The 27516-nt window shown below is 39.1% G+C and overlaps 2 protein-coding genes across 2 annotated transcripts; one reads left to right on the forward strand and one right to left on the reverse strand.

Annotated features, from left to right (window-relative positions):
* The first annotated feature begins 122 nt into the window (after positions 1–122).
* Positions 123–8452, forward strand: cebpz (CCAAT enhancer binding protein zeta). The gene is made up of 17 exons (XM_028396532.1): positions 123–323; positions 532–2036; positions 2109–2340; positions 2417–2576; positions 3698–3786; positions 3879–3932; positions 4017–4119; positions 4194–4253; positions 5249–5315; positions 5397–5503; positions 5862–5922; positions 6237–6430; positions 6503–6562; positions 6682–6774; positions 6848–6909; positions 7011–7092; positions 7988–8452. Exons 1-17 carry the CDS (start codon positions 123–125, stop codon positions 8143–8145), a joined length of 3288 nt encoding a protein of 1095 aa, XP_028252333.1. The 3' UTR covers positions 8146–8452.
* Positions 8136–26847, reverse strand: LOC114428276 (protein CEBPZOS-like). The gene is made up of 4 exons (XM_028396556.1): positions 26709–26847; positions 26182–26299; positions 10078–10122; positions 8136–8270 (listed from the first exon to the last, which is right to left on the reverse strand). The coding sequence occupies exons 2-4, from the start codon at positions 26297–26299 to the stop codon at positions 8188–8190; spliced, it is 246 nt and encodes an 81-aa protein (XP_028252357.1). The 5' UTR covers positions 26709–26847; the 3' UTR covers positions 8136–8187.
* Between the last annotated feature and the right edge of the window lie 669 nt (positions 26848–27516).

Raw genomic sequence — 27516 nt, forward strand, 5'->3', positions numbered from 1 at the left:
TGTTAAGATAAATAAACCAGGAGTAGAACAAGGACGAAGGAAAATTAAAATAAATGTCGGTCCTGCTCCGGAAGTGTTTCTTTCTACATCCGGGTCACGTGTCGTCCTCACGCTGCAGCAGCATGGCAGCGAAAAACAAGCAACGGAAAAAGTCCAAAACGGCGAATAAAGTGACATTTAAGGAGGAAGAAAACGAACCGGAGGCTGAAAACAGCGGCGGAGAGGAAGAGGAAGAGTCAGCAGCTGACGAAGATGAAGACAAAGTGAAGCAGGATGAAGAGGAGCTCAGTGTGGACGAGATTCTACTGCTCGGAGGGACGCGGGTGAGTTTAGCTAGCTACGTGTTGTTGATGTTCGCGGACGTAAATATACAGAATGTTACACGTGTTTTATTTCGTGTGACACAAATTTAGCATCAACAGGCTAAATGTACAGTAATGTGGAGTTTGATAAATAATTAATAATCAATAATAAGGTCACAAGAAGGAGGAGTGGGTTTATGAACGTCTCTGTCGCCTCCTCCATCTTTAGGCTGACTACGTCCTCCTCGCTGGCCTGGAGGACTCCAAGGAGCTCGTTGATGGAGGGGACAAAAAAGCGATCGACGACCTGGAGGAGGGCGAGCTGGAGAAGTTCATCATTAAACTGGGCATCCGGGCGTATGCTGAACAGCAGGTCATCAAGGAGGAGCAGGAGGGCGGCGCCGCCTCCACCGCTGCTGCTGGAGCCAGTGAAAAAAGCAAAAAGGCCAAAGTGAAGAAAGCAGCAGCGGCAGAGGAGGAGCAGACATCTGGGGCTCCATCAAAGGCTGGCGACCAGGAAGCGAAGAAGACCACAGACGCTCCAGTGTCGGCGGGGAGGAAGGCGAAGCAGAGCGGCAACATGTTTGAGTTTCAGCAGAGGCAGGTCCTGCTGATCAAACCCGGGGGGAAGTGGTTCGACCTGGAGTACACGACCGAGGGCTCGTCGGCGCCGCAGGACCCCTCGCTGGTCTCTCAGTACAGGGCGCTCGCTCAGCGGCTGTTCGAGGCCGAGGCGGAGCTCTACAAGAACAAGAAGAGCCTGCAGAAAGGAGCCAACTCCGCCTGGATGAAGACCGTTGTCTCCTCCGGCGTGCTGGCGGACAGGATGGCGGCCATGACGGTTCTGATTCAGGATGCTCCGGTGCATATGCTGTGCCATGTTGAGAACCTGGTTAGCATGGTGAAGAAAAAGGGCAGCCGGCGGATGGGTCTGATGGCAATAGACACGCTGCAGGAGCTGCTGCTGTCCAACCTGCTGCCAGAAAACAGGAAGCTCCGCCCCTTCGCCCAGCACCCGTTTGACACGCTGGAGGAGAGGGCCAGTGGGAACCGTGACGCCCGCGACCGCCGCCTCATCCTCTGGTACTTCGAGCACCAGCTGAAGCATCACGTGGCGGAATTCGTGACGGCTCTGGATTCAGTGGCTCACGACACGGTGGCGGCCACCAAGGTGAAGGCGCTGACCACCGCCCACGAGCTGCTGTGCAACCGCCCGGAGCAGGAGCGGGCGCTGCTCATCCAGGTCGTCAACAAGCTGGGAGACCCCGAGTACAAGATGGCGGCCAAAGCGTCGTACCTGCTGGAGACGCTGCTGCACAAACACCCCAACATGAAGGTGGTGGTGTGCTCCGAGGTGGAGCGGCTCATGTTCCGGCCCAACATCAGCCCGAAGGCGCAGTACTACGCCGCCTGCTTCCTCAGCCAGGTGATGCTGAGCCACGACGAGGCCGAGCTCGCCGCCAAACTCATCACCATCTACTTCGCCTTCTTCCGCGCCTGCATCAAGAAGAAGGACATCGAGTCAAAGATGCTGAGCGCGCTGCTGTCGGGCGTGAACAGGGCGTATCCCTACGCCAGCTCCGGGGACGAGAAGGTGAAGGAGCAGCTGGACACGCTCTTCAAGGTGGTGCACGTGGTGAAGTTCAACACGGCCGTGCAGGCGCTCATGCTGCTGTTCCAGGTGATGGACATGCAGCAGAGCGTCTCGGACCGATACTACGTGACTCTGTACAGGTAACGGCGAAGCAGGAAGAGAGTGTGTGTTTGTGAAGATGAAGATGTTCATCCTCGTCCTCCTCTCCGCAGGAAGCTGCTGGACCCCGGCCTGTCCTCGTCCTCTAGACAGAGCATGTTCCTCAACCTGCTCTACAAATCTCTGAAGGCCGATGTGGCGCTGAGGCGGGTCAAAGCCTTCGTGAAGCGGCTGCTGCAGGTCAGCGCCGAGCAGAACGCCAGCTTCACGTGCGGAGCGCTCTTCCTGGTGTCGGAGGTCATCAAGGCCAAACCGGGCCTGAAGCTGCTGCTGCAGGAGGGACAGGTGAGCGGGTCTCTGGGAGCTTTCCATTCACCTGTTCACCTGTTTTCTAACACGTCTCTGTGCTGTGCTCACTGAGGATGGGGAGGAGGAGTTCAAAGACCTCGCCGAGGCTGAGGACGAGGAGGAGGAGGAGGAAGAGCGCTTTGTGGATGCTGACAAACAGGAGGAAGGAACGAGTGCAGAGACGGGAGAGGCCAAGCCCACGGCATCGTGGGTACATCACCAGAACCTGGAAGGTGTGTGAGCCAGTGTTCGTTTTGGCAGCCATTTTTGATTCATTTTTATTTTAGTCTTGTGACTAAAATGTCATTTAATTTTAGTCTAGTTTCAGACTAAATCTGCCGTGGATTTTGAATCCTCCATAACTACAGCAAAATACTTCAGTGACAACTTAGAAACAGGTCACATGCTGTAAAACCATCAGCAGCGCTGTCTTCATTTATAGATTTTGTCACGTGTATCTTTGAACGGATGTTAAGACGACTCGTCTGCAAATGTCGCTCCACATGGTTTGAAAAGCGTCTCTTTTTTTTATCAGTGTGTCCATGTGTCTGTTCTTCTCCTGTTTCTGTGTTACCTTTCATGGGTACGCCTCCTTCCAGCATCGCGGGGTTACATCATGTGTGTGTAAAGTCCTTACAACGCAGAAATATCACTCCTGATTGGCTCTCTGCCATTTCCTGATTCGTCCCTTCCACAAACAAAATTTCCTCTGATTGGATCTCGTCTCCATCAATAATTCCATCTCGTTTTTATTCGTTAATGATTTGGCGAAAATGATTCGTCAACAAAATGAACACGGGTGTGAGCCACGCTGGAGGCGCTGAGAACTGAAACCTGTCACAACCAATCAGCAGACTGAGGGTCATTGATCACGTTTAAAATGCAGTTCAGTCTGAAAATTAAACCGAAGCTTAGCTCAGCGCACTCCACACGCTAAGCTAACCACTGCACACGCTAAGCTAACCACTCCACACGCTAAGCTAACCACTGCACACGCTAAGCTAACCACTGCACACGCTAAGCTAACCACTGCACACGCTAAGCTAACCACTCCACACGCTAAGCTAACCACTCCACACGCTAAGCTAACCACTGCACACGCTAAGCTAACCACTCCACACGCTAAGCTAACCACTCCACACGCTAAGCTAACCACTCCACACGCTAAGCTAACCACTCCACACGCTAAGCTAACCACTCCAAAAACAAAACCTTTTGTTGGTGAAACCAGGAAGTCCTGATTGATGCACATGAGCCGCCGTCACATGACAAATATTTAGAGTCTCTGACCTGAAGCTGGTGGGCGTGAAAAATTCTTGTTCTGATGCTGATCCTTGTTCTATTCTGTTCTCAGGAGGGAAGAGCCTGCAGAGCTACGACCCGCTGCACAGGAACCCGCTGTTCTGCGGCGCCAACCACACGACGCTATGGGAGCTGCAGAGGGTGAGAGACGACGCCGTGCTCCTGAACATTTCATTCATTATTCTGCACAGGAAAGAACGTGTGTGTTGAGCCTGAACTCTGTGTGTCTGCAGCTCGCTCTGCACTTCCACCCGTCTGTGGCGCTGTTCGCTAAAACCATCCTGCAGGTAGGCCCCCCCCCCCTCCCCCTCCAGCAGCTCCGCCACCATTACACCAGCCGCTCCGTTACTCGACCTGTTTTCTTCCCACAGGGAGACTTCATCCAGTACTCGGGCGACCCGCTGCAGGACTTCACCCTCATCAGGTTCTTGGACCGTTTCGTCTTCAGGAACCCCAAACAGCTGAGAGGAAAACGTGAGAACCCGACGCCGCCTCTGAACTGTTTAATGTTTGTGATGAAGAATCTGAAAATCCTTTCTGCTCCTCAGAAAACACAGATGCTGCAGCGATGATGCCCCGACAGAGACTACCGCTCAACTCTGTACCAGGTGACTTCCTCCTCTTTACTTTATTATTTTTTTATTTACTACTTTATCTTTACAGCTGATGTAACTGAGCAGTTTGAAGCTGTGATGATGCTTCAGTCCGAGTCAGTGAGCTCAGCTCAGTCACAGAGGAGTTATAGAGTCTGATGGCGGACGGCAGGAAGGACTTCCTGTCCCGGTCCTTAGAGCAGCGGGGCAGCAGGAGACCTGGACACCCAGGAACTTGTAAGATGGGACTATGTCCACATCGTTCCCACTGATACAGACGGAAGACTGCAGTTCTGACAGGAAGCAGCCAACGGGATCATATCTCTGCTGTTCCAGCGTCTCTTCACTGGCTCCCAGTGGGCTCAAGAATAACCTTCTAAATCCTTCTCCTTACCTACAAGGCTCTACATGGACTAGCTCCAGGATCTCTGCAGGACCTGATCGTACCGTATGTTCCTAACAGAACCCTCAGATCTCAGAGTGCAGCTTTACTTTCCTAGGTTCCTAGGATTCATCACAGACGAGTCTTTAGCTGTCAGGCAGCTCTACTATGGAAGCAGCTTCAGTTCATGAGGCAGACACCGCCTCCACCACCTCCACCTTTAAGACCAGACTAAAACATTTCTGTTTAGTAAGGCGTGTAGTCAGCCTTAAACATAATGTGTAGGACTGGTAGTTTTGTGCCTCTCTCTCTCTCTCTCTCTCTCTCTCTCTTCCTCCAGACCTGCAGTCCGCCCTCTGATCATTCTAATGCTCGTCGTCTGCTCCGGTCTCTGTTGTTCCTCATTGTTTTAATTTAATTATTTGATAACTCATCATATGTATGTATCCTGTTAAAAGAAGTTTTTCTTGCCACTGTTGCTCTTGAGGTTCAGGCTCTGGGTCTCTGTGAAGCAGACAGTTCTAAAGTTACAGCACACAGACTGAACTGGACTGAATTGTTGACCTGAGTTGTGTGTGGTTGTGTGTGGTTGTGTGTGGTTGTGTGTAATGCTTGTGTTCTGTGTCAGTGAACAGCGCAGAGTTTCTGTCCAAAGAGGAGAGTCAGGTTCCCGTGGATCAGATCTTCTTCCATCGGTCAGTCACGGCTCGTTCATCATCACGTCCTCATTTTATGAACTTGTTGATTTTTTTTTTTAAATGTCATTTTGTTTGCAGCTTTTTTAAGAAACACCAGCAGGAGAAGCAGGCGCGGCAGCGAGGAGGAGGCGGCGACAACGAGAGCGTGGAGGACGTGGACGACGAAGAGTTTGAGAAACTTCTCGGTGAGAGATGGAGAGCAGAACATTTCTGTAATGGTCTGACTGAGCCGAGGAACGGGTTAAAGGCAGGGTTAAAACAGGGTTAAAGTCGGGGTTAAAACAGGGTTAAAACAGGGTTAAAGTCGGGGTTTGTCTGTGAAGCAAACACATTAAAGAGCTGCTGCTCAATATTCAAACTTTATTTCTAAACCTCAGATAAACATAAAGATGACCATAAATTAAAAATAACCATAATGATCAAATTATTTGACAGTTGTTGAATAATTAGTCTAAAAATATAAAACACAAATATAAATACAGTTTCATATTGCATGTGTAAAAATGTTCTTTCAGGGAAGAACTGACCGTTTGTTTTTCACAGATTCTGTTGAAGGAGATTCTTATTTCACCGACCTGGCTGACGAGGATCTGGACTTTGCCGGGTCAGTCATCAGGTTTATTTTTGTTTTTAACACCATGAAAAATTAACTGTCAAATGTCTGGTACAGTGAACCTCTTTATTGGATCTTGTCTCAGCTGACGGCCAGATCAGTAATTTATGATTCTCACCTCACATCAGGAAGACTTTGATCTTCTAGTTTAAGTAAATCGGTTTGTTACAGTGTGTCTGTGTGTCTGTCTGTCTGTGTCTGTCTGTGTGTGTCTGTCTGTGTGTGTCTCTGTGTGTGTGTGTGTGTGTGTGATGTTCTGTGGTGTACTACGGGCCGATGACTGAACCCTCCTCTTCCTCTGTCAGTAATGTGAAGAGTAAGACGGGTAAGAAAGCTGAAGACGACTCTGAGGACTCGGACGACCTGGACGAGGGCGACCTGGACGATGAGGAGGTGTCTCTGGGCAGCATGGACGAGGAAGATTTCGGAGAAGAACTGGATGAGGAAGGAGGAATGTTCATGGATCCTGACGGTGATGAAGAGGATGAGGATGATGAAGGTACACAGAGATCTGTTTCTGTGCAGGTTTTGTCACAGTGAACCCAGAGGAACTGTTTTCTCTTTGTTTCAGTTCCAGAGCTGGAGGAGGACGAGGAGGACGAGGATGAGGATGAGGAGGCTGCATTTTGTGGTGAGTTCACATCAGACATCTTCATCACAGGAAACATGGTGTTAGAGCAGAACACACACACACGCTGATGTAAAAGGTGTATTTTCCTGGAATTAAAATCAGATTTTGTTTCTCTTCAGATGAAGATGAAGATGAGATGAAGGCTCCTGACGTCACTCCTCGGACTAAGAAGGGGAAGAGAAAACCGTCGGAGGAGCTCGACTTCTCTTTGGGTCGGTGCTGAGTGTGAAGAATCACACACACTGACGGCAGAATGAAGATAACAACCCCCGTTTGTTCTTTCAGGTTCCAAAGGCACCAAGAAGAAGAAGCGGAAGCAGGCGGCCATGTTTGCTTCTGCAGAAGAGGTGAGTTATAATAAGCTGTGGGGGCAGGCTGGACGCTGCCTCCTGGACGAACATGGATGGATTATTGATCCCCCGATTGATTTGTGTGTTTCATTTTTCAGTTTGGCTCCCTGCTGGATGAAAACTCCGGCTCCAAGTTCGACAGCGTCGGGCTGAACGCCATGGCCAACAAAGACAAAGCAGGTACGATACGACATCATCACACGCTGAGCTGAAGGTGACGGCGGCGGTACACACACTTACACACATTTAAATCTGAACAAAAACAGACAGAGGAGGGTTCGGTGTGCTGGATACCAGCTGCATTTAATAACTCCTCCACAGAGGAAACACCACACGTCAACAAGTGACACATTCAATGTTTCACACGTCAACAGCAGGTTCAGCCTTTCAGAGAGAGAGAGTGTGTGTGAGAGAGAGAGAGAGAGAGAGAGAGAGTGTGTGAGAGAGAGAGAGAGAGAGCGTGTGTGTGTGAGAGAGAGAGAGAGCGTGTGTGTGTGAGAGAGAGAGAGAGAGCGTGTGTGTGTGTGAGAGAGAGAGAGAGAGGTGTGTGTGTGTGAGAGAGAGAGAGAGAGAGAGAGTGTGTGAGAGAGAGAGAGAGAGAGCGTGTGTGTGTGAGAGAGAGAGAGAGCGTGTGTGTGTGAGAGAGAGAGAGAGAGAGAGTGTGTGTGTGTGAGAGAGAGAGAGAGAGAGTGTGTGTGTGTGAGAGAGAGAGAGAGAGAGTGTGTGTGTGAGAGAGAGAGAGAGAGAGAGAGAGAGTGTGTGTGTGAGAGAGAGAGAGAGAGAGTGTGTGTGTGAGAGAGAGAGAGAGAGAGTGTGTAAGTGAGAGTGAGAGAGAGAGAGAGAGAGAGTGTGTGTGTGAGAGAGAGAGAGAGAGAGAGTAAGTAAGTAAACAGAGCAGTTTCAGTTCTGCTCCTGATCTTCAGGACAGGAGGAATCATGTGGTCGCTGTCATGATTCCTCCTGTAGACACACACTGTCCTGAAGATCAGGAGCAGAACTTAAACTGCTCTGTTCAGACTCACTCACACACAGACACTCACACCTGACGTCTCTTCTTGTCTTTGTCTTCCTGCAGGCTTGAAGCAGCTGAAGTGGGAGTCTCAGCGTGACGACTGGATTCACGGCCGCGACGCCAAGACGCTGCGCAAGAAGAAGACCACGTTCAACAAAAGGAAGACGTTCGGCCGAGTCCACAGAGGAAGCAGGACGTTTGTGGGCAAGAAGAAGAAGTAGCAGCTGTTATTGTTGTCGTGGACTTTGGAGCGTCAGATGCCTTCAGTCCTGTTTGGATGCCCAGGCCTCGTGGTCTCGCTCTCGGATGCCGTACACTCCCGCCCACTCGTTGGACTGGTAGTAAACTGGGAAGATCAAAGGGACAAACAGGAAGTGGGTTTCAGATCCAGGCTGTCAGCCGCAGACGGAATCACTAGGATCCGACGGCCGCACTGAGGTTGTGTGAAATGAAAGGACTTGATGTTGGTCATTTGGATTTTCAACAAATGTTCTATTGTAAGTATTCAATAAAAACAACTTTATAACAGCCTCTGTGTTCTGATGCGATAAACCGCAGATCAACGTTACCGACCCACTGATATAACCTGAGATATAAACCCCTCTTACAGATGGGCTCCATGCTGCTACACAGTGGTACTGAACTAGCTCTCATCCTGGGGTTTGTGCTCTGATGGACAGATTTTTCTGTAATCCCTTGTGCAACGTTCGCAAACACTGTGTGTCGTTCGGAACAAAAACGTCCCCAAACATTTAGTGCTATTGTTTTTTAAGTTTTTTAAGTTTTACCCAGACCCACCCACTGAGGTCTGTAACCACATATAAACCATGTTTCCCCACCAAACAGTTAGAACTGATGAAGCTGCTTGGATGAGCAGCGAAACGTCTTCTAGAAAACTCTACAAGTCCAGACGCCTTGCTTCAACCTTCTCTACGTATGATGACCTGGATGACTGAGAATCTTCATCAACATGTCCCCTAACTTTAAAATAAGTTTTAAAAATATATCAGATAAATATTTTTTTGAAATTTTTTTGCATAGACCTTTTAATTAACTTCAGTTCTAATCAACAGTAGTGAAAAAAATCATTTTCCCCCAGGATTTTAACCCTTTAATCACCAATTTTATAAGGGGTGGTGCTGAAAATTGGAAAAAAAACACACAAAATGGCTCATTTTTAATAGAAAAGGTGAATGTGGACTGGATTCTTTTGAACCTTTATTACAGTCTTGGTCATGTCAAACATCAGTAACAAAATTGACTTTATTGCATTATTAGTTTTTGCACAGCACTGGATTTTCATTCTTTCTCCCATAGACTTACATTATAAACACACTTTTTTTGACTGCACAGCCATGGCACTACATAATCATGCATTCTTGATTGTTGGTGGTTTACCCTGTTGGTAGGAGGGAACATTTGTGATTTTTACAGTTAACAACTTAATGACCATATTAACCCTTTACCTGCAGGCCTTTCTGGCTTGTATATGGAGTTATAGGGAGTATTTTAGCACATAACTGTGTGTCTACACACTGTGTGTATGTTAGAGAGGAAGAGAGCCATTTGCACACTGACCTTGTTGTCTGTGAGTACAACCACAGTTTTCATAGAGTAAACAATTTTTTTACTGATGTTTGACATGACCAAGACTGTAATAAAGGTTAAAAAAACTCCAGTCCACATTCACCTTTTCTATTAAAAATGAGCCATTTTGTGTGTTTTTTTTTCTAATTTTCAGCACCACCCCTTATAAAATTGGTGATTAAAGGGTTAAAATCCTGGAGGAAAATGATTTTTTTCACTACTGTTGATTAGAACTGAAGTTAATTAAAAGGTCTATGCAAAAAATTTTCAAAAAAAATATTTATCTGATATATTTTTAAGACCGTTAAAGTTAGGGGACGTTTTTGTCCCGAACAACACATAAGGGGGTAAAATTTGCAAACAGTGTACTGTTGACCTATGAAAAATTTTAAAATCATATTAACAAAATTTATGTAAAATTAAGCTTGTTGAGCAAAAATTATTCAATTTGCTGACATATTGACAAAGTTATGGCCAAAATAAACAGAAAAATTACTCTCAGAGGACAAAAATGTCCCGAACAGTGCATAAGGGTTAAAGCTGGAAGCATGGACTCATCTGCTTACCTTCCAGGATGGATGGACACCTCCTGTTCATTGTGCTCCTGAAATCTGGAGAGGAAACACAGAGGGGCTTGTTAGTGAATACGAACACTCCGCTTGCTCCCACTGCAGTAAAGTGAGCCGCACTGAAAATTTAAGGTGTGTGACTGCATGCGTAGTATGTTAGGGAAACCCAGGAGGACCAAAATGCTTCAACAAGGTCTGTTGATATTTTCATGGCTGTAATAAATATTCTATAACAGGATTGTGAAGAAATTTGAAGTTATATTGGCACTAAAATTCCATTAACTCCTAATGAAAAATTCAACATTTTTGAGAAACTACATTTTTAAAAATAATCCTTCAAAGCTGCAGCATATATTTCACTGGATTATTGTTAATGAAGGTCTTCTCTATCTCTACAGTGAGTTTCATGAAAATATCCTGCAGGATTGTGGAGGAATGGAAGGTTGAATTGGCACTAAAATCCAGATTTTTTAAGAAACGGTGCATTTTTAAAAAATCACCATAAATAATCCTTCAAAGCTGCAGCACATATTTCACTGGATTATTCTTACAGAGGGTGTTCTCTATCTCTACAGTGAGCTTCATGAAAATATCCTGCAGGATTGTGGAGAAATGGAAGGTTGAATTGGCACTAAAATCCAGATTTTTTAAGAAACGGTGCATTTTTAAAAAATCACCATAAATAATCCTTCAAAGCTGCAGCATATATTTCACTGGATTATTGTTAATGAAGGTCTTCTCTATCTCTACAGTGAGTTTCATGAAAATATCCTGCAGGATTGTGGAGATATGGAAGGTTGAATCGGCACTAAAATCTGAAGTATAGAGAAATTGTGCATTTTTAAAAAATCACTAAAAATAATCCTTCAAAACTGCAGCATATATTTCACTGGATTATTCTTACAGAGGGTGTTCTCTATCTCTACAGTGAGTTTCATGAAAATATCCTGCAAGATTGTGGAGAAATGGAAGGTTGAATTGGCACTAAAATCTGAATATTTGAGAAATTGTGCATTTTTAAAAAATCACCATAAATAATCCTTCAAAACTGCAGCATATATTTCACTGGATTATTGTTAATATAGGTCTTCTCTATCTCTACAGTGAGTTTCATGAAAATATCCTGCAGGATTGTGGAGAAATGGAAGGTTGAATTGGCACTAAAATCTGAATATTTGAGAAATTGTGCATTTTTAAAAAATCACCATAAATAATCCTTCAAAGCTGCAGCATATATTTCACTGGATTATTGTTAATGAAGGTCTTCTCTATCTCTACAGTGAGTTTCATGAAAATATCCTGCAGGACTGTGGAGGAATGGAAGGTTGAATTGGCACTAAAATCCAAATTTTTTAAGAAATTGTGCATTTTTAAAAAATCACTAAAAGTAATCCTTCAAAGCTGCAGCATATATTTCACTGGATTATTGTTAATGAAGGTCTTCTCTATCTCTACAGTGAGTTTCATGAAAATATCCTGCAGGATTGTGGAGAAATGGAAGGTTGAATTGGCACTAAAATCCAGATTTTTTTAGGGAAACGGTGCATTTTTAAAAAATCACCATAAATAATCCTTCAAAGCTGCAGCATATATTTCACTGGATTATTGTTAATGAAGGTCTTCTCTATCTCTACAGTGAGCTTCATGAAAATATCCTGCAGGATTGTGGAGAAATGGAAGGTTGAATTGGCACTAAAATCCAGATTTTTTAAGAAACGGTGCATTTTTAAAAATTCACCATAAATAATCCTTCAAAGCTGCAGCACATATTTCACTGGATTATTCTTACAGAGGGTGTTCTCTATCTCTACAGTGAGTTTCATGAAAATATCCTGCAGGATTGTGGAGAAATGGAAGGTTGAATTGGCACTAAAATCCACTTTTTTAAGAAATTGTGCATTTTTAAAAAATCACCATAAATAATCCTTCAAAGCTGCAGCATATATTTCACTGGATTATTGTTAATGAAGGTCTTCTCTATCTCTACAGTGAGTTTCATGAAAATATCCTGCAGGATTGTGGAGATATGGAAGGTTGAATCGGCACTAAAATCTGAAGTATAGAGAAATTGTGCATTTTTAAATAATCACTAAAAATAATCCTTCAAAACTGCAGCATATATTTCACTGGATTATTGTTAATGAAGGTCTTCTCTATCTCTACAGTGAGTTTCATGAAAATATCCTGCAGGACTGTGGAGGAATGGAAGGTTGAATTGGCACTAAAATCCAAATTTTTTAAGAAATTGTGCATTTTTAAAAAATCACTAAAAATAATCCTTCAAAACTGCAGCATATATTTCACTGGATTATTCTTACAGAGGGTGTTCTCTATCTCTACAGTGAGTTTCATGAAAATATCCTGCAGGATTGTGGAGGAATGGAAGGTTGAATTGGCACTAAAATCCAGATTTTTTTAGGGAAACGGTGCATTTTTAAAAAATCACCATAAATAATCCTTCAAAGCTGCAGCATATATTTCACTGGATTATTGTTAATGAAGGTCTTCTCTATCTCTACAGTGAGCTTCATGAAAATATCCTGCAGGATTGTGGAGAAATGGAAGGTTGAATTGGCACTAAAATCCAGATTTTTTAAGAAACGGTGCATTTTTAAAAATTCACCATAAATAATCCTTCAAAGCTGCAGCATATATTTCACTGGATTATTGTTAATGAAGGTCTTCTCTATCTCTACAGTGAGCTTCATGAAAATATCCTGCAGGATTGTGGAGAAATGGAAGGTTGAATTGGCACTAAAATCCACTTTTTTAAGAAATTGTGCATTTTTAAAAAATCACCATAAATAATCCTTCAAAGCTGCAGCATATATTTCACTGGATTATTGTTAATGAAGGTCTTCTCTATCTCTACAGTGAGTTTCATGAAAATATCCTGCAGGACTGTGGAGGAATGGAAGGTTGAATTGGCACTAAAATCCAAATTTTTTAAGAAATTGTGCATTTTTAAAAAATCACTAAAAATAATCCTTCAAAGCTGCAGCATATATTTCACTGGATTATTGTTAATGAAGGTCTTCTCTATCTCTACAGTGAGTTTCATGAAAATATCCTGCAGGATTGTGGAGGAATGGAAGGTTGAATTGGCACTAAAATCCAAATTTTTTAAGAAATTGTGCATTTTTAAAAAATCACTAAAAATAATCCTTCAGAACTGCAGCATATATTTCACTGGATTATTGTTAATGAAGGTCTTCTCTATCTCTACAGTGAGCTTCATGAAAATATCCTGCAGGATTGTGGAGAAATGGAAGGTTGAATTGGCACTAAAATCTGAATATTTGAGAAATTGTGCATTTTTAAAAAATCACCATAAATAATCCTTCAAAGCTGCAGCATATATTTCACTGGATTATTGTTAATGAAGGTCTTCTCTATCTCTACAGTGAGCTTCATGAAAATATCCTGCAGGATTGTGGAGAAATGGAAGGTTGAATTGGCACTAAAATCCAGATTTTTTAAGAAACGGTGCATTTTTAAAAAAATCACCATAAATAATCCTTCAAAGCTGCAGCACATATTTCACTGGATTATTCTTACAGAGGGTGTTCTCTATCTCTACAGTGAGTTTCATGAAAATATCCTGCAGGATTGTGGAGGAATGGAAGGTTGAATTGGCACTAAAATCCACTTTTTTAAGAAATTGTGCATTTTTAAAAAATCACCATAAATAATCCTTCAAAGCTGCAGCATATATTTCACTGGATTATTGTTAATGAAGGTCTTCTCTATCTCTACAGTGAGTTTCATGAAAATATCCTGCAGGACTGTGGAGGAATGGAAGGTTGAATTGGCACTAAAATCCAAATTTTTTAAGAAATTGTGCATTTTTAAAAAATCACTAAAAATAATCCTTCAAAGCTGCAGCATATATTTCACTGGATTATTGTTAATGTAGGTCTTCTCTATCTCTACAGTGAGCTTCATGAAAATATCCTGCAGGATTGTGGAGAAATGGAAGGTTGAATTGGCACTAAAATCTGAATATTTGAGAAATTGTGCATTTTTAAAAAATCACCATAAATAATCCTTCAAAGCTGCAGCATATATTTCACTGGATTATTCTTACAGAGGGTGTTCTCTATCTCTACAGTGAGTTTCATGAAAATATCCTGCAGGATTGTGGAGGAATGGAAGGTTGAATTGGCACTAAAATCCAGATTTTTTTAGGGAAACGGTGCATTTTTAAAAAATCACCATAAATAATCCTTCAAAGCTGCAGCATATATTTCACTGGATTATTGTTAATGAAGGTCTTCTCTATCTCTACAGTGAGCTTCATGAAAATATCCTGCAGGATTGTGGAGAAATGGAAGGTTGAATTGGCACTAAAATCCAGATTTTTTAAGAAACGGTGCATTTTTAAAAATTCACCATAAATAATCCTTCAAAGCTGCAGCATATATTTCACTGGATTATTGTTAATGAAGGTCTTCTCTATCTCTACAGTGAGCTTCATGAAAATATCCTGCAGGATTGTGGAGAAATGGAAGGTTGAATTGGCACTAAAATCCACTTTTTTAAGAAATTGTGCATTTTTAAAAAATCACCATAAATAATCCTTCAAAGCTGCAGCATATATTTCACTGGATTATTGTTAATGAAGGTCTTCTCTATCTCTACAGTGAGTTTCATGAAAATATCCTGCAGGATTGTGGAGATATGGAAGGTTGAATCGGCACTAAAATCTGAAGTATAGAGAAATTGTGCATTTTTAAATAATCACTAAAAATAATCCTTCAAAACTGCAGCATATATTTCACTGGATTATTGTTAATGAAGGTCTTCTCTATCTCTACAGTGAGTTTCATGAAAATATCCTGCAGGATTGTGGAGAAATGGAAGGTTGAATTGGCACTAAAATCTGAATATTTGAGAAATTGTGCATTTTTAAAAAATCACCATAAATAATCCTTCAAAGCTGCAGCATATATTTCACTGGATTATTGTTAATGAAGGTCTTCTCTATCTCTACAGTGAGCTTCATGAAAATATCCTGCAGGATTGTGGAGAAATGGAAGGTTGAATTGGCACTAAAATCCAGATTTTTTAAGAAACGGTGCATTTTTAAAAAAATCACCATAAATAATCCTTCAAAGCTGCAGCACATATTTCACTGGATTATTCTTACAGAGGGTGTTCTCTATCTCTACAGTGAGTTTCATGAAAATATCCTGCAGGATTGTGGAGGAATGGAAGGTTGAATTGGCACTAAAATCCACTTTTTTAAGAAATTGTGCATTTTTAAAAAATCACCATAAATAATCCTTCAAAGCTGCAGCATATATTTCACTGGATTATTGTTAATGAAGGTCTTCTCTATCTCTACAGTGAGTTTCATGAAAATATCCTGCAGGACTGTGGAGGAATGGAAGGTTGAATTGGCACTAAAATCCAAATTTTTTAAGAAATTGTGCATTTTTAAAAAATCACTAAAAATAATCCTTCAAAGCTGCAGCATATATTTCACTGGATTATTGTTAATGTAGGTCTTCTCTATCTCTACAGTGAGCTTCATGAAAATATCCTGCAGGATTGTGGAGAAATGGAAGGTTGAATTGGCACTAAAATCCAGATTTTTCTAGGGAAACGGTGCATTTTTAAAAAATCACCATAAATAATCCTTCAAAGCTGCAGCATATATTTCACTGGATTATTGTTAATGAAGGTCTTCTCTATCTCTACAGTGAGTTTCATGAAAATATCCTGCAGGATTGTGGAGGAATGGAAGGTTGAATTGGCACTAAAATCCAGATTTTTTAAGAAACGGTGCATTTTTAAAAAAATCACCATAAATAATCCTTCAAAGCTGCAGCACATATTTCATTGGATTATTCTTACAGAGGGTGTTCTCTATCTCTACAGTGAGTTTCATGAAAATATCCTGCAGGATTGTGGAGGAATGGAAGGTTGAATTGGCACTAAAATCCAAATTTTTTAAGAAATTGTGCATTTTTAAAAAATCACTAAAAATAATCCTTCAAAACTGCAGCATATATTTCACTGGATTATTCTTACAGAGGGTGTTCTCTATCTCTACAGTGAGCTTCATGAAAATATCCTGCAGGATTGTGGAGGAATGGAAGGTTGAATTGGCACTAAAATCTGAATATTTGAGAAATTGTGCATTTTTAAAAAATCACCATAAATAATCCTTCAAAACTGCAGCATATATTTCACTGGATTATTGTTAATGAAGGTCTTCTCTATCTCTACAGTGAGTTTCATGAAAATATCCTGCAGGATTGTGGAGAAATGGAAGGTTGAATTGGCACTAAAATCCAAATTTTTTAAGAAATTGTGCATTTTTAAAAAAATCACTAAAAATAATCCTTCAAAGCTGCAGCATATATTTCACTGGATTATTCTTACAGAGGGTGTTCTCTATCTCTACAGTGAGCTTCATGAAAATATCCTGCAGGATTGTGGAGAAATGGAAGGTTGAATTGGCACTAAAATCCAGATTTTTCTAGGGAAACGGTGCATTTTTAAAAAATCACCATAAATAATCCTTCAAAGCTGCAGCATATATTTCACTGGATTATTGTTAATGAAGGTCTTCTCTATCTCTACAGTGAGCTTAATGAAAATATCCTGCAGGATTGTGGAGAAATGGAAGGTTGAATTGGCACTAAAATCTGAATATTTGAGAAATTGTGCATTTTTAAAAAATCACCATAAATAATCCTTCAAAGCTGCAGCATATATTTCACTGGATTATTGTTAATGAAGGTCTTCTCTATCTCTACAGTGAGCTTCATGAAAATATCCTGCAGGATTGTGGAGAAATGGAAGGTTGAATTGGCACTAAAATCCAAATTTTTTAAGAAACGGTGCATTTTTAAAAAATCACCATAAATAATCCTTCAAAGCTGCAGCATATATTTCACTGGATTATTCTTACAGAAGGTCTTCTCTATCTCTACAGTGAGTTTCATGAAAATATCCTGCAGGATTGTGGAGAAATGGAAGGTTGAATTGGCACTAAAATCTGAATATTTGAGAAATTGTGCATTTTTAAAAAATCACCATAAATAATCCTTCAAAACTGCAGCATATATTTCACTGGATTATTGTTAATGAAGGTCTTCTCTATCTCTACAGTGAGCTTCATGAAAATATCCTGCAGGATTGTGGAGATATGGAAGGTTGAATTGGCACTAAAATCCAGATTTTTTTAGGGAAACGGGGCATTTTTAAAAAATCACCATAAATAATCCTTCAAAGCTGCAGCACATATTTCACTGGATTATTCTTACAGAGGGTGTTCTCTATCTCTACAGTGAGTTTCATGAAAATATCCTGCAGGATTGTGGAGGAATGGAAGGTTGAATTGGCACTAAAATCCACTTTTTTAAGAAATTGTGCATTTTTAAAAAATCACCATAAATAATCCTTCAAAGCTGCAGCATATATTTCACTGGATTATTGTTAATGAAGGTCTTCTCTATCTCTACAGTGAGTTTCATGAAAATATCCTGCAGGACTGTGGAGGAATGGAAGGTTGAATTGGCACTAAAATCCACTTTTTTAAGAAATTGTGCATTTTTAAAAAATCACCATAAATAATCCTTCAAAGCTGCAGCATATATTTCACTGGATTATTGTTAATGAAGGTCTTCTCTATCTCTACAGTGAGTTTCATGAAAATATCCTGCAGGATTGTGGAGATATGGAAGGTTGAATCGGCACTAAAATCCAAATTTGTTAAGAAATTGTGCATTTTTAAAAAATCACTAAAAATAATCCTTCAAAACTGCAGCATATATTTCACTGGATTATTCTTACAGAGGGTGTTCTCTATCTCTACAGTGAGTTTCATGAAAATATCCTGCAGGATTGTGGAGAAATGGAAGGTTGAATTGGCACTAAAATCTGAATATTTGAGAAATTGTGCATTTTTAAAAAATCACCATAAATAATCCTTCAAAGCTGCAGCATATATTTCACTGGATTATTGTTAATGAAGGTCTTCTCTATCTCTACAGTGAGTTTCATGAAAATATCCTGCAGGATTGTGGAGAAATGGAAGGTTGAATTGGCACTAAAATCCACTTTTTTAAGAAATTGTGCATTTTTAAAAAATCACTAAAAATAATCCTTCAAAACTGCAGCATATATTTCAATGGATTATTGTTAATGAAGGTCTTCTCTATCTCTACAGTGAGCTTCATGAAAATATCCTGCAGGATTGTGGAGAAATGGAAGGTTGAATTGGCACTAAAATCCAGATTTTTTAAGAAACGGTGCATTTTTAAAAAATCACCATAAATAATCCTTCAAAACTGCAGCATATATTTCACTGGATTATTCTTACAGAGGGTGTTCTCTATCTCTACAGTGAGTTTCATGAAAATATCCTGCAGGATTGTGGAGAAATGGAAGGTTGAATTGGCACTAAAATCTGAATATTTGAGAAATTGTGCATTTTTAAAAAATCACCATACATAATCCTTCAAAACTGCAGCATATATTTCACTGGATTATTGTTAATGAAGGTCTTCTCTATCTCTACAGTGAGTTTCATGAAAATATCCTGCAGGATTGTGGAGATATGGAAGGTTGAATCGGCACTAAAATCCAAATTTGTTAAGAAATTGTGCATTTTTAAAAAATCACTAAAAATAATCCTTCAAAACTGCAGCATATATTTCACTGGATTATTCTTACAGAGGGTGTTCTCTATCTCTACAGTGAGCTTCATGAAAATATCCTGCAGGATTGTGGAGGAATGGAAGGTTGAATTGGCACTAAAATCCACTTTTTTAAGAAATTGTGCATTTTTAAAAAATCACCATACATAATCCTTCAAAGCTGCAGCATATATTTCACTGGATTATTGTTAATGAAGGTCTTTTCTATCTAGACAGTGAGTTTCATGAAAATATCCTGCAGGATTGTGGAGAAATGGAAGGTTGAATTGGCACTAAAATCCAGATTTTTCTAGGGAAACGGTGCATTTTTAAAAAATCACCATAAATAATCCTTCAAAGCTGCAGCATATATTTCACTGGATTATTGTTAATGAAGGTCTTCTCTATCTCTACAGTGAGCTTCATGAAAATATCCTGCAGGATTGTGGAGAAATGGAAGGTTGAATTGGCACTAAAATCTGAATATTTGAGAAATTGTGCATTTTTAAAAAATCACCATAAATAATCCTTCAAAGCTGCAGCATATATTTCACTGGATTATTGTTAATGAAGGTCTTCTCTATCTCTACAGTGAGCTTCATGAAAATATCCTGCAGGATTGTGGAGAAATGGAAGGTTGAATTGGCACTAAAATCCAAATTTTTTAAGAAACGGTGCATTTTTAAAAAATCACCATAAATAATCCTTCAAAGCTGCAGCATATATTTCACTGGATTATTCTTACAGAAGGTCTTCTCTATCTCTACAGTGAGTTTCATGAAAATATCCTGCAGGATTGTGGAGAAATGGAAGGTTGAATTGGCACTAAAATCTGAATATTTGAGAAATTGTGCATTTTTAAAAAATCACCATAAATAATCCTTCAAAGCTGCAGCACATATTTCACTGGATTATTCTTACAGAGGGTGTTCTCTATCTCTACAGTGAGTTTCATGAAAATATCCTGCAGGATTGTGGAGGAATGGAAGGTTGAATTGGCACTAAAATCCACTTTTTTAAGAAATTGTGCATTTTTAAAAAATCACCATAAATAATCCTTCAAAGCTGCAGCATATATTTCACTGGATTATTGTTAATGAAGGTCTTCTCTATCTCTACAGTGAGTTTCATGAAAATATCCTGCAGGACTGTGGAGGAATGGAAGGTTGAATTGGCACTAAAATCCACTTTTTTAAGAAATTGTGCATTTTTAAAAAATCACCATAAATAATCCTTCAAAGCTGCAGCATATATTTCACTGGATTATTGTTAATGAAGGTCTTCTCTATCTCTACAGTGAGTTTCATGAAAATATCCTGCAGGATTGTGGAGATATGGAAGGTTGAATTGGCACTAAAATCTGAAGTATAGAGAAATTGTGCATTTTTAAAAAATCACTAAAAATAATCCTTCAAAGCTGCAGCATATATTTCACTGGATTATTGTTAATGAAGGTCTTCTCTATCTAGACAGTGAGTTTCATGAAAATATCCTGCAGGATTGTGGAGGAATGGAAGGTTGAATTGGCACTAAAATCCAAATTTGTTAAGAAATTGTGCATTTTTAAAAAATCACTAAAAATAATCCTTCAAAACTGCAGCATATATTTCACTGGATTATTCTTACAGAGGGTGTTCTCTATCTCTACAGTGAGCTTCATGAAAATATCCTGCAGGATTGTGGAGAAATGGAAGGTTGAATTGGCACTAAAATCTGAATATTTGAGAAATTGTGCATTTTTAAAAAATCACCATAAATAATCCTTCAAAACTGCAGCATATATTTCACTGGATTATTGTTAATGAAGGTCTTCTCTATCTCTACAGTGAGTTTCATGAAAATATCCTGCAGGATTGTGGAGAAATGGAAGGTTGAATTGGCACTAAAATCTGAATATTTGAGAAATTGTGCATTTTTAAAAAATCACCATAAATAATCCTTCAAAGCTGCAGCATATATTTCACTGGATTATTCTTACAGAGGGTGTTCTCTATCTCTACAGTGAGCTTCATGAAAATATCCTGCAGGATTGTGGAGAAATGGAAGGTTGAATTGGCACTAAAATCCAGATTTTTCTAGGGAAACGGTGCATTTTTAAAAAATCACCATAAATAATCCTTCAAAGCTGCAGCATATATTTCACTGGATTATTGTTAATGAAGGTCTTCTCTATCTCTACAGTGAGCTTCATGAAAATATCCTGCAGGATTGTGGAGAAATGGAAGGTTGAATTGGCACTAAAATCTGAATATTTGAGAAATTGTGCATTTTTAAAAAATCACCATAAATAATCCTTCAAAGCTGCAGCATATATTTCACTGGATTATTCTTACAGAGGGTGTTCTCTATCTCTACAGTGAGCTTCATGAAAATATCCTGCAGGATTGTGGAGAAATGGAAGGTTGAATTGGCACTAAAATCTGAATATTTGAGAAATTGTGCATTTTTAAAAAATCACCATAAATAATCCTTCAAAACTGCAGCATATATTTCACTGGATTATTGTTAATGAAGGTCTTCTCTATCTCTACAGTGAGCTTCATGAAAATATCCTGCAGGATTGTGGAGAAATGGAAGGTTGAATTGGCACTAAAATCTGAATATTTGAGAAATTGTGCATTTTTAAAAAATCACCATAAATAATCCTTCAAAACTGCAGCATATATTTCACTGGATTATTGTTAATGAAGGTCTTCTCTATCTCTACAGTGAGCTTCATGAAAATATCCTGCAGGATTGTGGAGAAATGGAAGGTTGAATTGGCACTAAAATCCAGATTTTTTAAGAAACGGTGCATTTTTAAAAAATCACCATAAATAATCCTTCAAAACTGCAGCATATATTTCACTGGATTATTCTTACAGAGGGTGTTCTCTATCTCTACAGTGAGTTTCATGAAAATATCCTGAAGGATTGTGGAGGAATGGAAGGTTGAATTGGCACTAAAATCCAGATTTTTTTAGGGAAACGGGGCATTTTTAAAAAATCACCATAAATAATCCTTCAAAGCTGCAGCACATATTTCACTGGATTATTCTTACAGAGGGTGTTCTCTATCTCTACAGTGAGTTTCATGAAAATATCCTGCAGGATTGTGGAGGAATGGAAGGTTGAATTGGCACTAAAATCCACTTTTTTAAGAAATTGTGCATTTTTAAAAAAATCACCATAAATAATCCTTCAAAACTGCAGCATATATTTCACTGGATTATTCTTACAGAGGGTGTTCTCTATCTCTACAGTGAGTTTCATGAAAATATCCTGCAGGATTGTGGAGAAATGGAAGGTTGAATTGGCACTAAAATCTGAATATTTGAGAAATTGTGCATTTTTAAAAAATCACCATAAATAATCCTTCAAAACTGCAGCATATATTTCACTGGATTATTGTTAATGAAGGTCTTCTCTATCTTTACAGTGAGTTTCATGAAAATATCCTGCAGGATTGTGGAGAAATGGAAGGTTGAATTGGCACTAAAATCCAGATTTTTTAAGAAACGGTGCATTTTTAAAAAATCACCATAAATAATCCTTCAAAACTGCAGCATATATTTCACTGGATTATTCTTACAGAGGGTGTTCTCTATCTCTACAGTGAGTTTCATGAAAATATCCTGCAGGATTGTGGAGAAATGGAAGGTTGAATTGGCACTAAAATCTGAATATTTGAGAAATTGTGCATTTTTAAAAAATCACCATAAATAATCCTTCAAAACTGCAGCATATATTTCACTGGATTATTGTTAATGAAGGTCTTCTCTATCTCTACAGTGAGCTTCATGAAAATATCCTGCAGGATTGTGGAGGAATGGAAGGTTGAATTGGCACTAAAATCCACTTTTTTAAGAAATTGTGCATTTTTAAAAAATCACCATACATAATCCTTCAAAGCTGCAGCATATATTTCACTGGATTATTGTTAATGAAGGTCTTCTCTATCTCTACAGTGAGTTTCATGAAAATATCCTGCAGGATTGTGGAGAAATGGAAGGTTGAATTGGCACTAAAATCCAGATTTTTCTAGGGAAACGGTGCATTTTTAAAAAATCACCATAAATAATCCTTCAAAGCTGCAGCATATATTTCACTGGATTATTGTTAATGAAGGTCTTCTCTATCTCTACAGTGAGCTTCATGAAAATATCCTGCAGGATTGTGGAGAAATGGAAGGTTGAATTGGCACTAAAATCCAAATTTTTTAAGAAACGGTGCATTTTTAAAAATTCACCATAAATAATCCTTCAAAGCTGCAGCATATATTTCACTGGATTATTGTTAATGAAGGTCTTCTCTATCTCTACAGTGAGCTTCATGAAAATATCCTGCAGGATTGTGGAGAAATGGAAGGTTGAATTGGCACTAAAATCTGAATATTTGAGAAATTGTGCATTTTTAAAAAATCACCATAAATAATCCTTCAAAGCTGCAGCACATATTTCACTGGATTATTGTTAATGTAGGTCTTCTCTATCTCTACAGTGAGCTTCATGAAAATATCCTGCAGGATTGTGGAGAAATGGAAGGTTGAATTGGCACTAAAATCCAGATTTTTTAAGAAACGGTGCATTTTTAAAAAATCACCATAAATAATCCTTCAAAACTGCAGCATATATTTCACTGGATTATTCTTACAGAGGGTGTTCTCTATCTCTACAGTGAGTTTCATGAAAATATCCTGCAGGATTGTGGAGGAATGGAAGGTTGAATTGGCACTAAAATCCAGATTTTTTTAGGGAAACGGGGCATTTTTAAAAAATCACCATAAATAATCCTTCAAAGCTGCAGCACAAATTTACTGGATTATTCTTACAGAGGGTGTTCTCTATCTCTACAGTGAGTTTCATGAAAATATCCTGCAGGATTGTGGAGGAATGGAAGGTTGAATTGGCACTAAAATCCACTTTTTTAAGAAATTGTGCATTTTTAAAAAATCACCATAAATAATCCTTCAAAGCTGCAGCATATATTTCACTGGATTATTGTTAATGAAGGTCTTCTCTATCTCTACAGTGAGTTTCATGAAAATATCCTGCAGGATTGTGGAGATATGGAAGGTTGAATCGGCACTAAAATCTGAAGTATAGAGAAATTGTGCATTTTTAAAAAATCACTAAAAATAATCCTTCAAAGCTGCAGCATATATTTCACTGGATTATTGTTAATGAAGGTCTTCTCTATCTAGACAGTGAGTTTCATGAAAATATCCTGCAGGATTGTGGAGGAATGGAAGGTTGAATTGGCACTAAAATCCAAATTTGTTAAGAAATTGTGCATTTTTAAAAAATCACTAAAAATAATCCTTCAAAACTGCAGCATATATTTCACTGGATTATTCTTACAGAGGGTGTTCTCTGTTCTCTATCTCTACAGTGAGTTTCATGAAAATATCCTGCAGGATTGTGGAGAAATGGAAGGTTGAATTGGCACTAAAATCTGAATATTTGAGAAATTGTGCATTTTTAAAAAATCACCATAAATAATCCTTCAAAACTGCAGCATATATTTCACTGGATTATTGTTAATGAAGGTCTTCTCTATCTTTACAGTGAGTTTCATGAAAATATCCTGCAGGATTGTGGAGAAATGGAAGGTTGAATTGGCACTAAAATCCAGATTTTTTAAGAAACGGTGCATTTTTAAAAAATCACCATAAATAATCCTTCAAAACTGCAGCATATATTTCACTGGATTATTCTTACAGAGGGTGTTCTCTATCTCTACAGTGAGTTTCATGAAAATATCCTGCAGGATTGTGGAGAAATGGAAGGTTGAATTGGCACTAAAATCTGAATATTTGAGAAATTGTGCATTTTTAAAAAATCACCATAAATAATCCTTCAAAACTGCAGCATATATTTCACTGGATTATTGTTAATGAAGGTCTTCTCTATCTCTACAGTGAGCTTCATGAAAATATCCTGCAGGATTGTGGAGGAATGGAAGGTTGAATTGGCACTAAAATCCACTTTTTTAAGAAATTGTGCATATTTAAAAAATCACCATAAATAATCCTTCAAAGCTGCAGCATATATTTCACTGGATTATTCTTACAGAAGGTCTTCTCTATCTCTACAGTGAGTTTCATGAAAATATCCTGCAGGATTGTGGAGATATGGAAGGTTGAATCGGCACTAAAATCTGAAGTATAGAGAAATTGTGCATTTTTAAAAAATCACTAAAAATAATCCTTCAAAGCTGCAGCACATATTTCACTGGATTATTGTTAATGAAGGTCTACTCTATCTCTACAGTGAGCTTCATGAAAATATCCTGCAGGATTGTGGAGGAATGGAAGGTTGAATTGGCACTAAAATCCACATTTTTTAAGAAATTGTGCATTTTTAAAAAATCACTATAAATAATCCTTCAAAACTGCGGCATATATTTCACTGGATTATTCTTACAGAGGGTGTTCTCTATCTCCATGATGAGTTTCATGAAAATATCCTGCAGGATTGTGGAGGAATGGAAGGTTGAATTGGCACTAAAATCAAAATTTTTTAAGAAATTGTGCATATTTAAAAAATCACTAAAAATAATCCTTCAAAGCTGCAGCATATATTTCTCTGGATTATTGTTAATGAAGGTCTTCTCTATCTCTACAGTGAGTTTCATGAAAATATCCTGCAGGATTGTGGAGATATGGAAGGTTGAATTGGCACTAAAATCCAGATTTTTTAAGAAACGGTGCATATTTAAAAAATCACAATAAATAATCCTTCAATGCTGCAGCATATATTTCACTGGATTATTCTTACAGAGGGTGTTCTCTATCTCTACAGTGAGTTTCATGAAAATATCCTGCAGGATTGTGGAGAAATGGAAGGTTGAATTGGCACTAAAATCTGAATATTTGAGAAATTGTGCATTTTTAAAAAATCACCATAAATAATCCTTCAAAGCTGCAGCATATATTTCACTGGATTATTGTTAATGAAGGTCTTCTCTATCTCTACAGTGAGCTTCATGAAAATATCCTGCAGGATTGTGGAGAAATGGAAGGTTGAATTGGCACTAAAATCCAGATTTTTTAAGAAACGGTGCATTTTTAAAAAAATCACCATAAATAATCCTTCAAAGCTGCAGCACATATTTCACTGGATTATTCTTACAGAGGGTGTTCTCTATCTCTACAGTGAGTTTCATGAAAATATCCTGCAGGATTGTGGAGGAATGGAAGGTTGAATTGGCACTAAAATCCCATAGACTCATTGAAAGACAGAATTTAAAAAATATATATAAATAAATTATAAACTATAAATAATAAATAACAAGTTTTTTATTTTCAATAAAATTACTGATAAGCGGTCTCTCCTGCAGCATCTTGGCCATTTCTTAAAGACAGTTCTATAAAACGGGCTTTACTTTTTTTGGCCTATTGCTCCCGCATGTAGTCGTGTAGTCACCTTAGATTTTCCTTGTGGCTCACTTGACTGTTTCACAATGATACCTTGATTGTTGTTCATCATGTGAAACAGGCCGTACGCTCCGAAGACGCCCAGAAGCTCCAGAACGATCACTCCCTTCATCAGTCTCCTGGCCAGAGGATGCAGAGTTTTAGGAGACATCTGAGGAGACACACAAACACAAATGTGATGCAGTGATATAAATAAATGTGATGTAGTGGTGCTCTGCTTCCGGGTTCTCTGTATGTGTCTGGAAAAAGAAGCCTTCTGCCTGACTGAGCAGAGTCTGTACACAGACTGTACTTCTGAACATTAATAAGCTGCACTTTGTACAATATATTCATACTGGTCACTTTAAACATTTAATTTGCTTTGTTAGTTTTACTTCATTCTATTTCATGTTTATTTAGATATATTTTTTTCATTCCATGTGTCCACCTGTGTTCCTTAAGCCAAGAGCTGCTGAACTAACTGTCCCTGTGACACACCGGCAACATGGCGTTAGCAAACCGTTTCAGTATTCAGTTTGAATTAAAGGTTTAACCTTCATGTTGCGTCTTTAGTAACTCACCTTTAGGTCTGCAGCTGGTTGAACTTCTGTTGGCCTCTTGATAGATAGAAGAAGGCAACAAAAAAATGTCTAAACAAGCTCAACTGTCCGCAGGTGACGGATGTTGTGCCCTTGCGGTGTGGACGCTAACAGCTAGCTAACAGGCTACAGCTACTTCCGGCGTATGGAAGCTGAACAGGGACAAGTTACCAACAAGCGCATTGAAGTGTAGGTTTTAGTTATTGCCTTTAACTTGAACTTTTTACAATATACAACAACTGCTGCGTTAATTAACTATATTTTTTTTAATCATAACAACAAAAACCGTTTAAATAATGGTGATTATTACTACTGTAGCTCCACCAGGTGTCAGTATTGTCGCAGTACAACCGGGGCCGCAGTGGCACAGCAGGGTTTTATTAGAACTTTAAAATCTAAACATTACAGTAAATATACACATTTATCTGGAAAATATTCCATTATTTGTTTATTAATTATTTTAAGTGAATTACAAATCTGAAAAAACACAGATTGAATCATGTAAATAACGTTCATTAGCAGACCCTGTCTGGGGGTTTCTCAGAGGAATCACAGACTTCTATTTTGGAAATGTAATCTTTCCCCCTGAGCACCTGCTGCAGGTGAGATTCTGGTGTCACAGCTGCTTTTCCCTCAGGAGTCTCAGCAGAGCAGCAGCTTGCACATCAGGCCCAAGATCAGACACAATATTTGTTCATCTGAGTCACAAAAACATCAGTTCAGTGGAGGCAGAGCAGCTGCAGGTGTGCGAGTCCTCTGACCAAATATAAAGTACAACATCTGCAAACAT

Source organism: Parambassis ranga, chromosome 24, assembly GCF_900634625.1.
Source record: "Parambassis ranga chromosome 24, fParRan2.1, whole genome shotgun sequence".
NCBI lineage: Eukaryota > Metazoa > Chordata > Actinopteri > Ambassidae > Parambassis > Parambassis ranga.

Excerpts from the sequence above, each read along its gene's own strand:
- cebpz (XM_028396532.1), top strand. The coding sequence starts at position 123 with ATGGCAGCGAAAAACAAGCAACGGAAAAAGTCCAAAACGGCGAATAAA. Across the intron at positions 324-531 it reads TACTGCTCGGAGGGACGCGG|GCTGACTACGTCCTCCTCGC; the intron begins GTGAGTTTAGCT and ends CTCCATCTTTAG. Across the intron at positions 6,910-7,010 it reads TGTTTGCTTCTGCAGAAGAG|TTTGGCTCCCTGCTGGATGA; the intron begins GTGAGTTATAAT and ends TTCATTTTTCAG.
- LOC114428276 (XM_028396556.1), bottom strand. The coding sequence starts at position 26,299 with ATGTCTCCTAAAACTCTGCATCCTCTGGCCAGGAGACTGATGAAGGGA. Across the intron at positions 10,123-26,181 it reads CATGATGAACAACAATCAAG|ATTTCAGGAGCACAATGAAC; the intron begins GTATCATTGTGA and ends TTTCCTCTCCAG. Across the intron at positions 8,271-10,077 it reads GTGTCCATCCATCCTGGAAG|TTTACTACCAGTCCAACGAG; the intron begins GTAAGCAGATGA and ends TGATCTTCCCAG.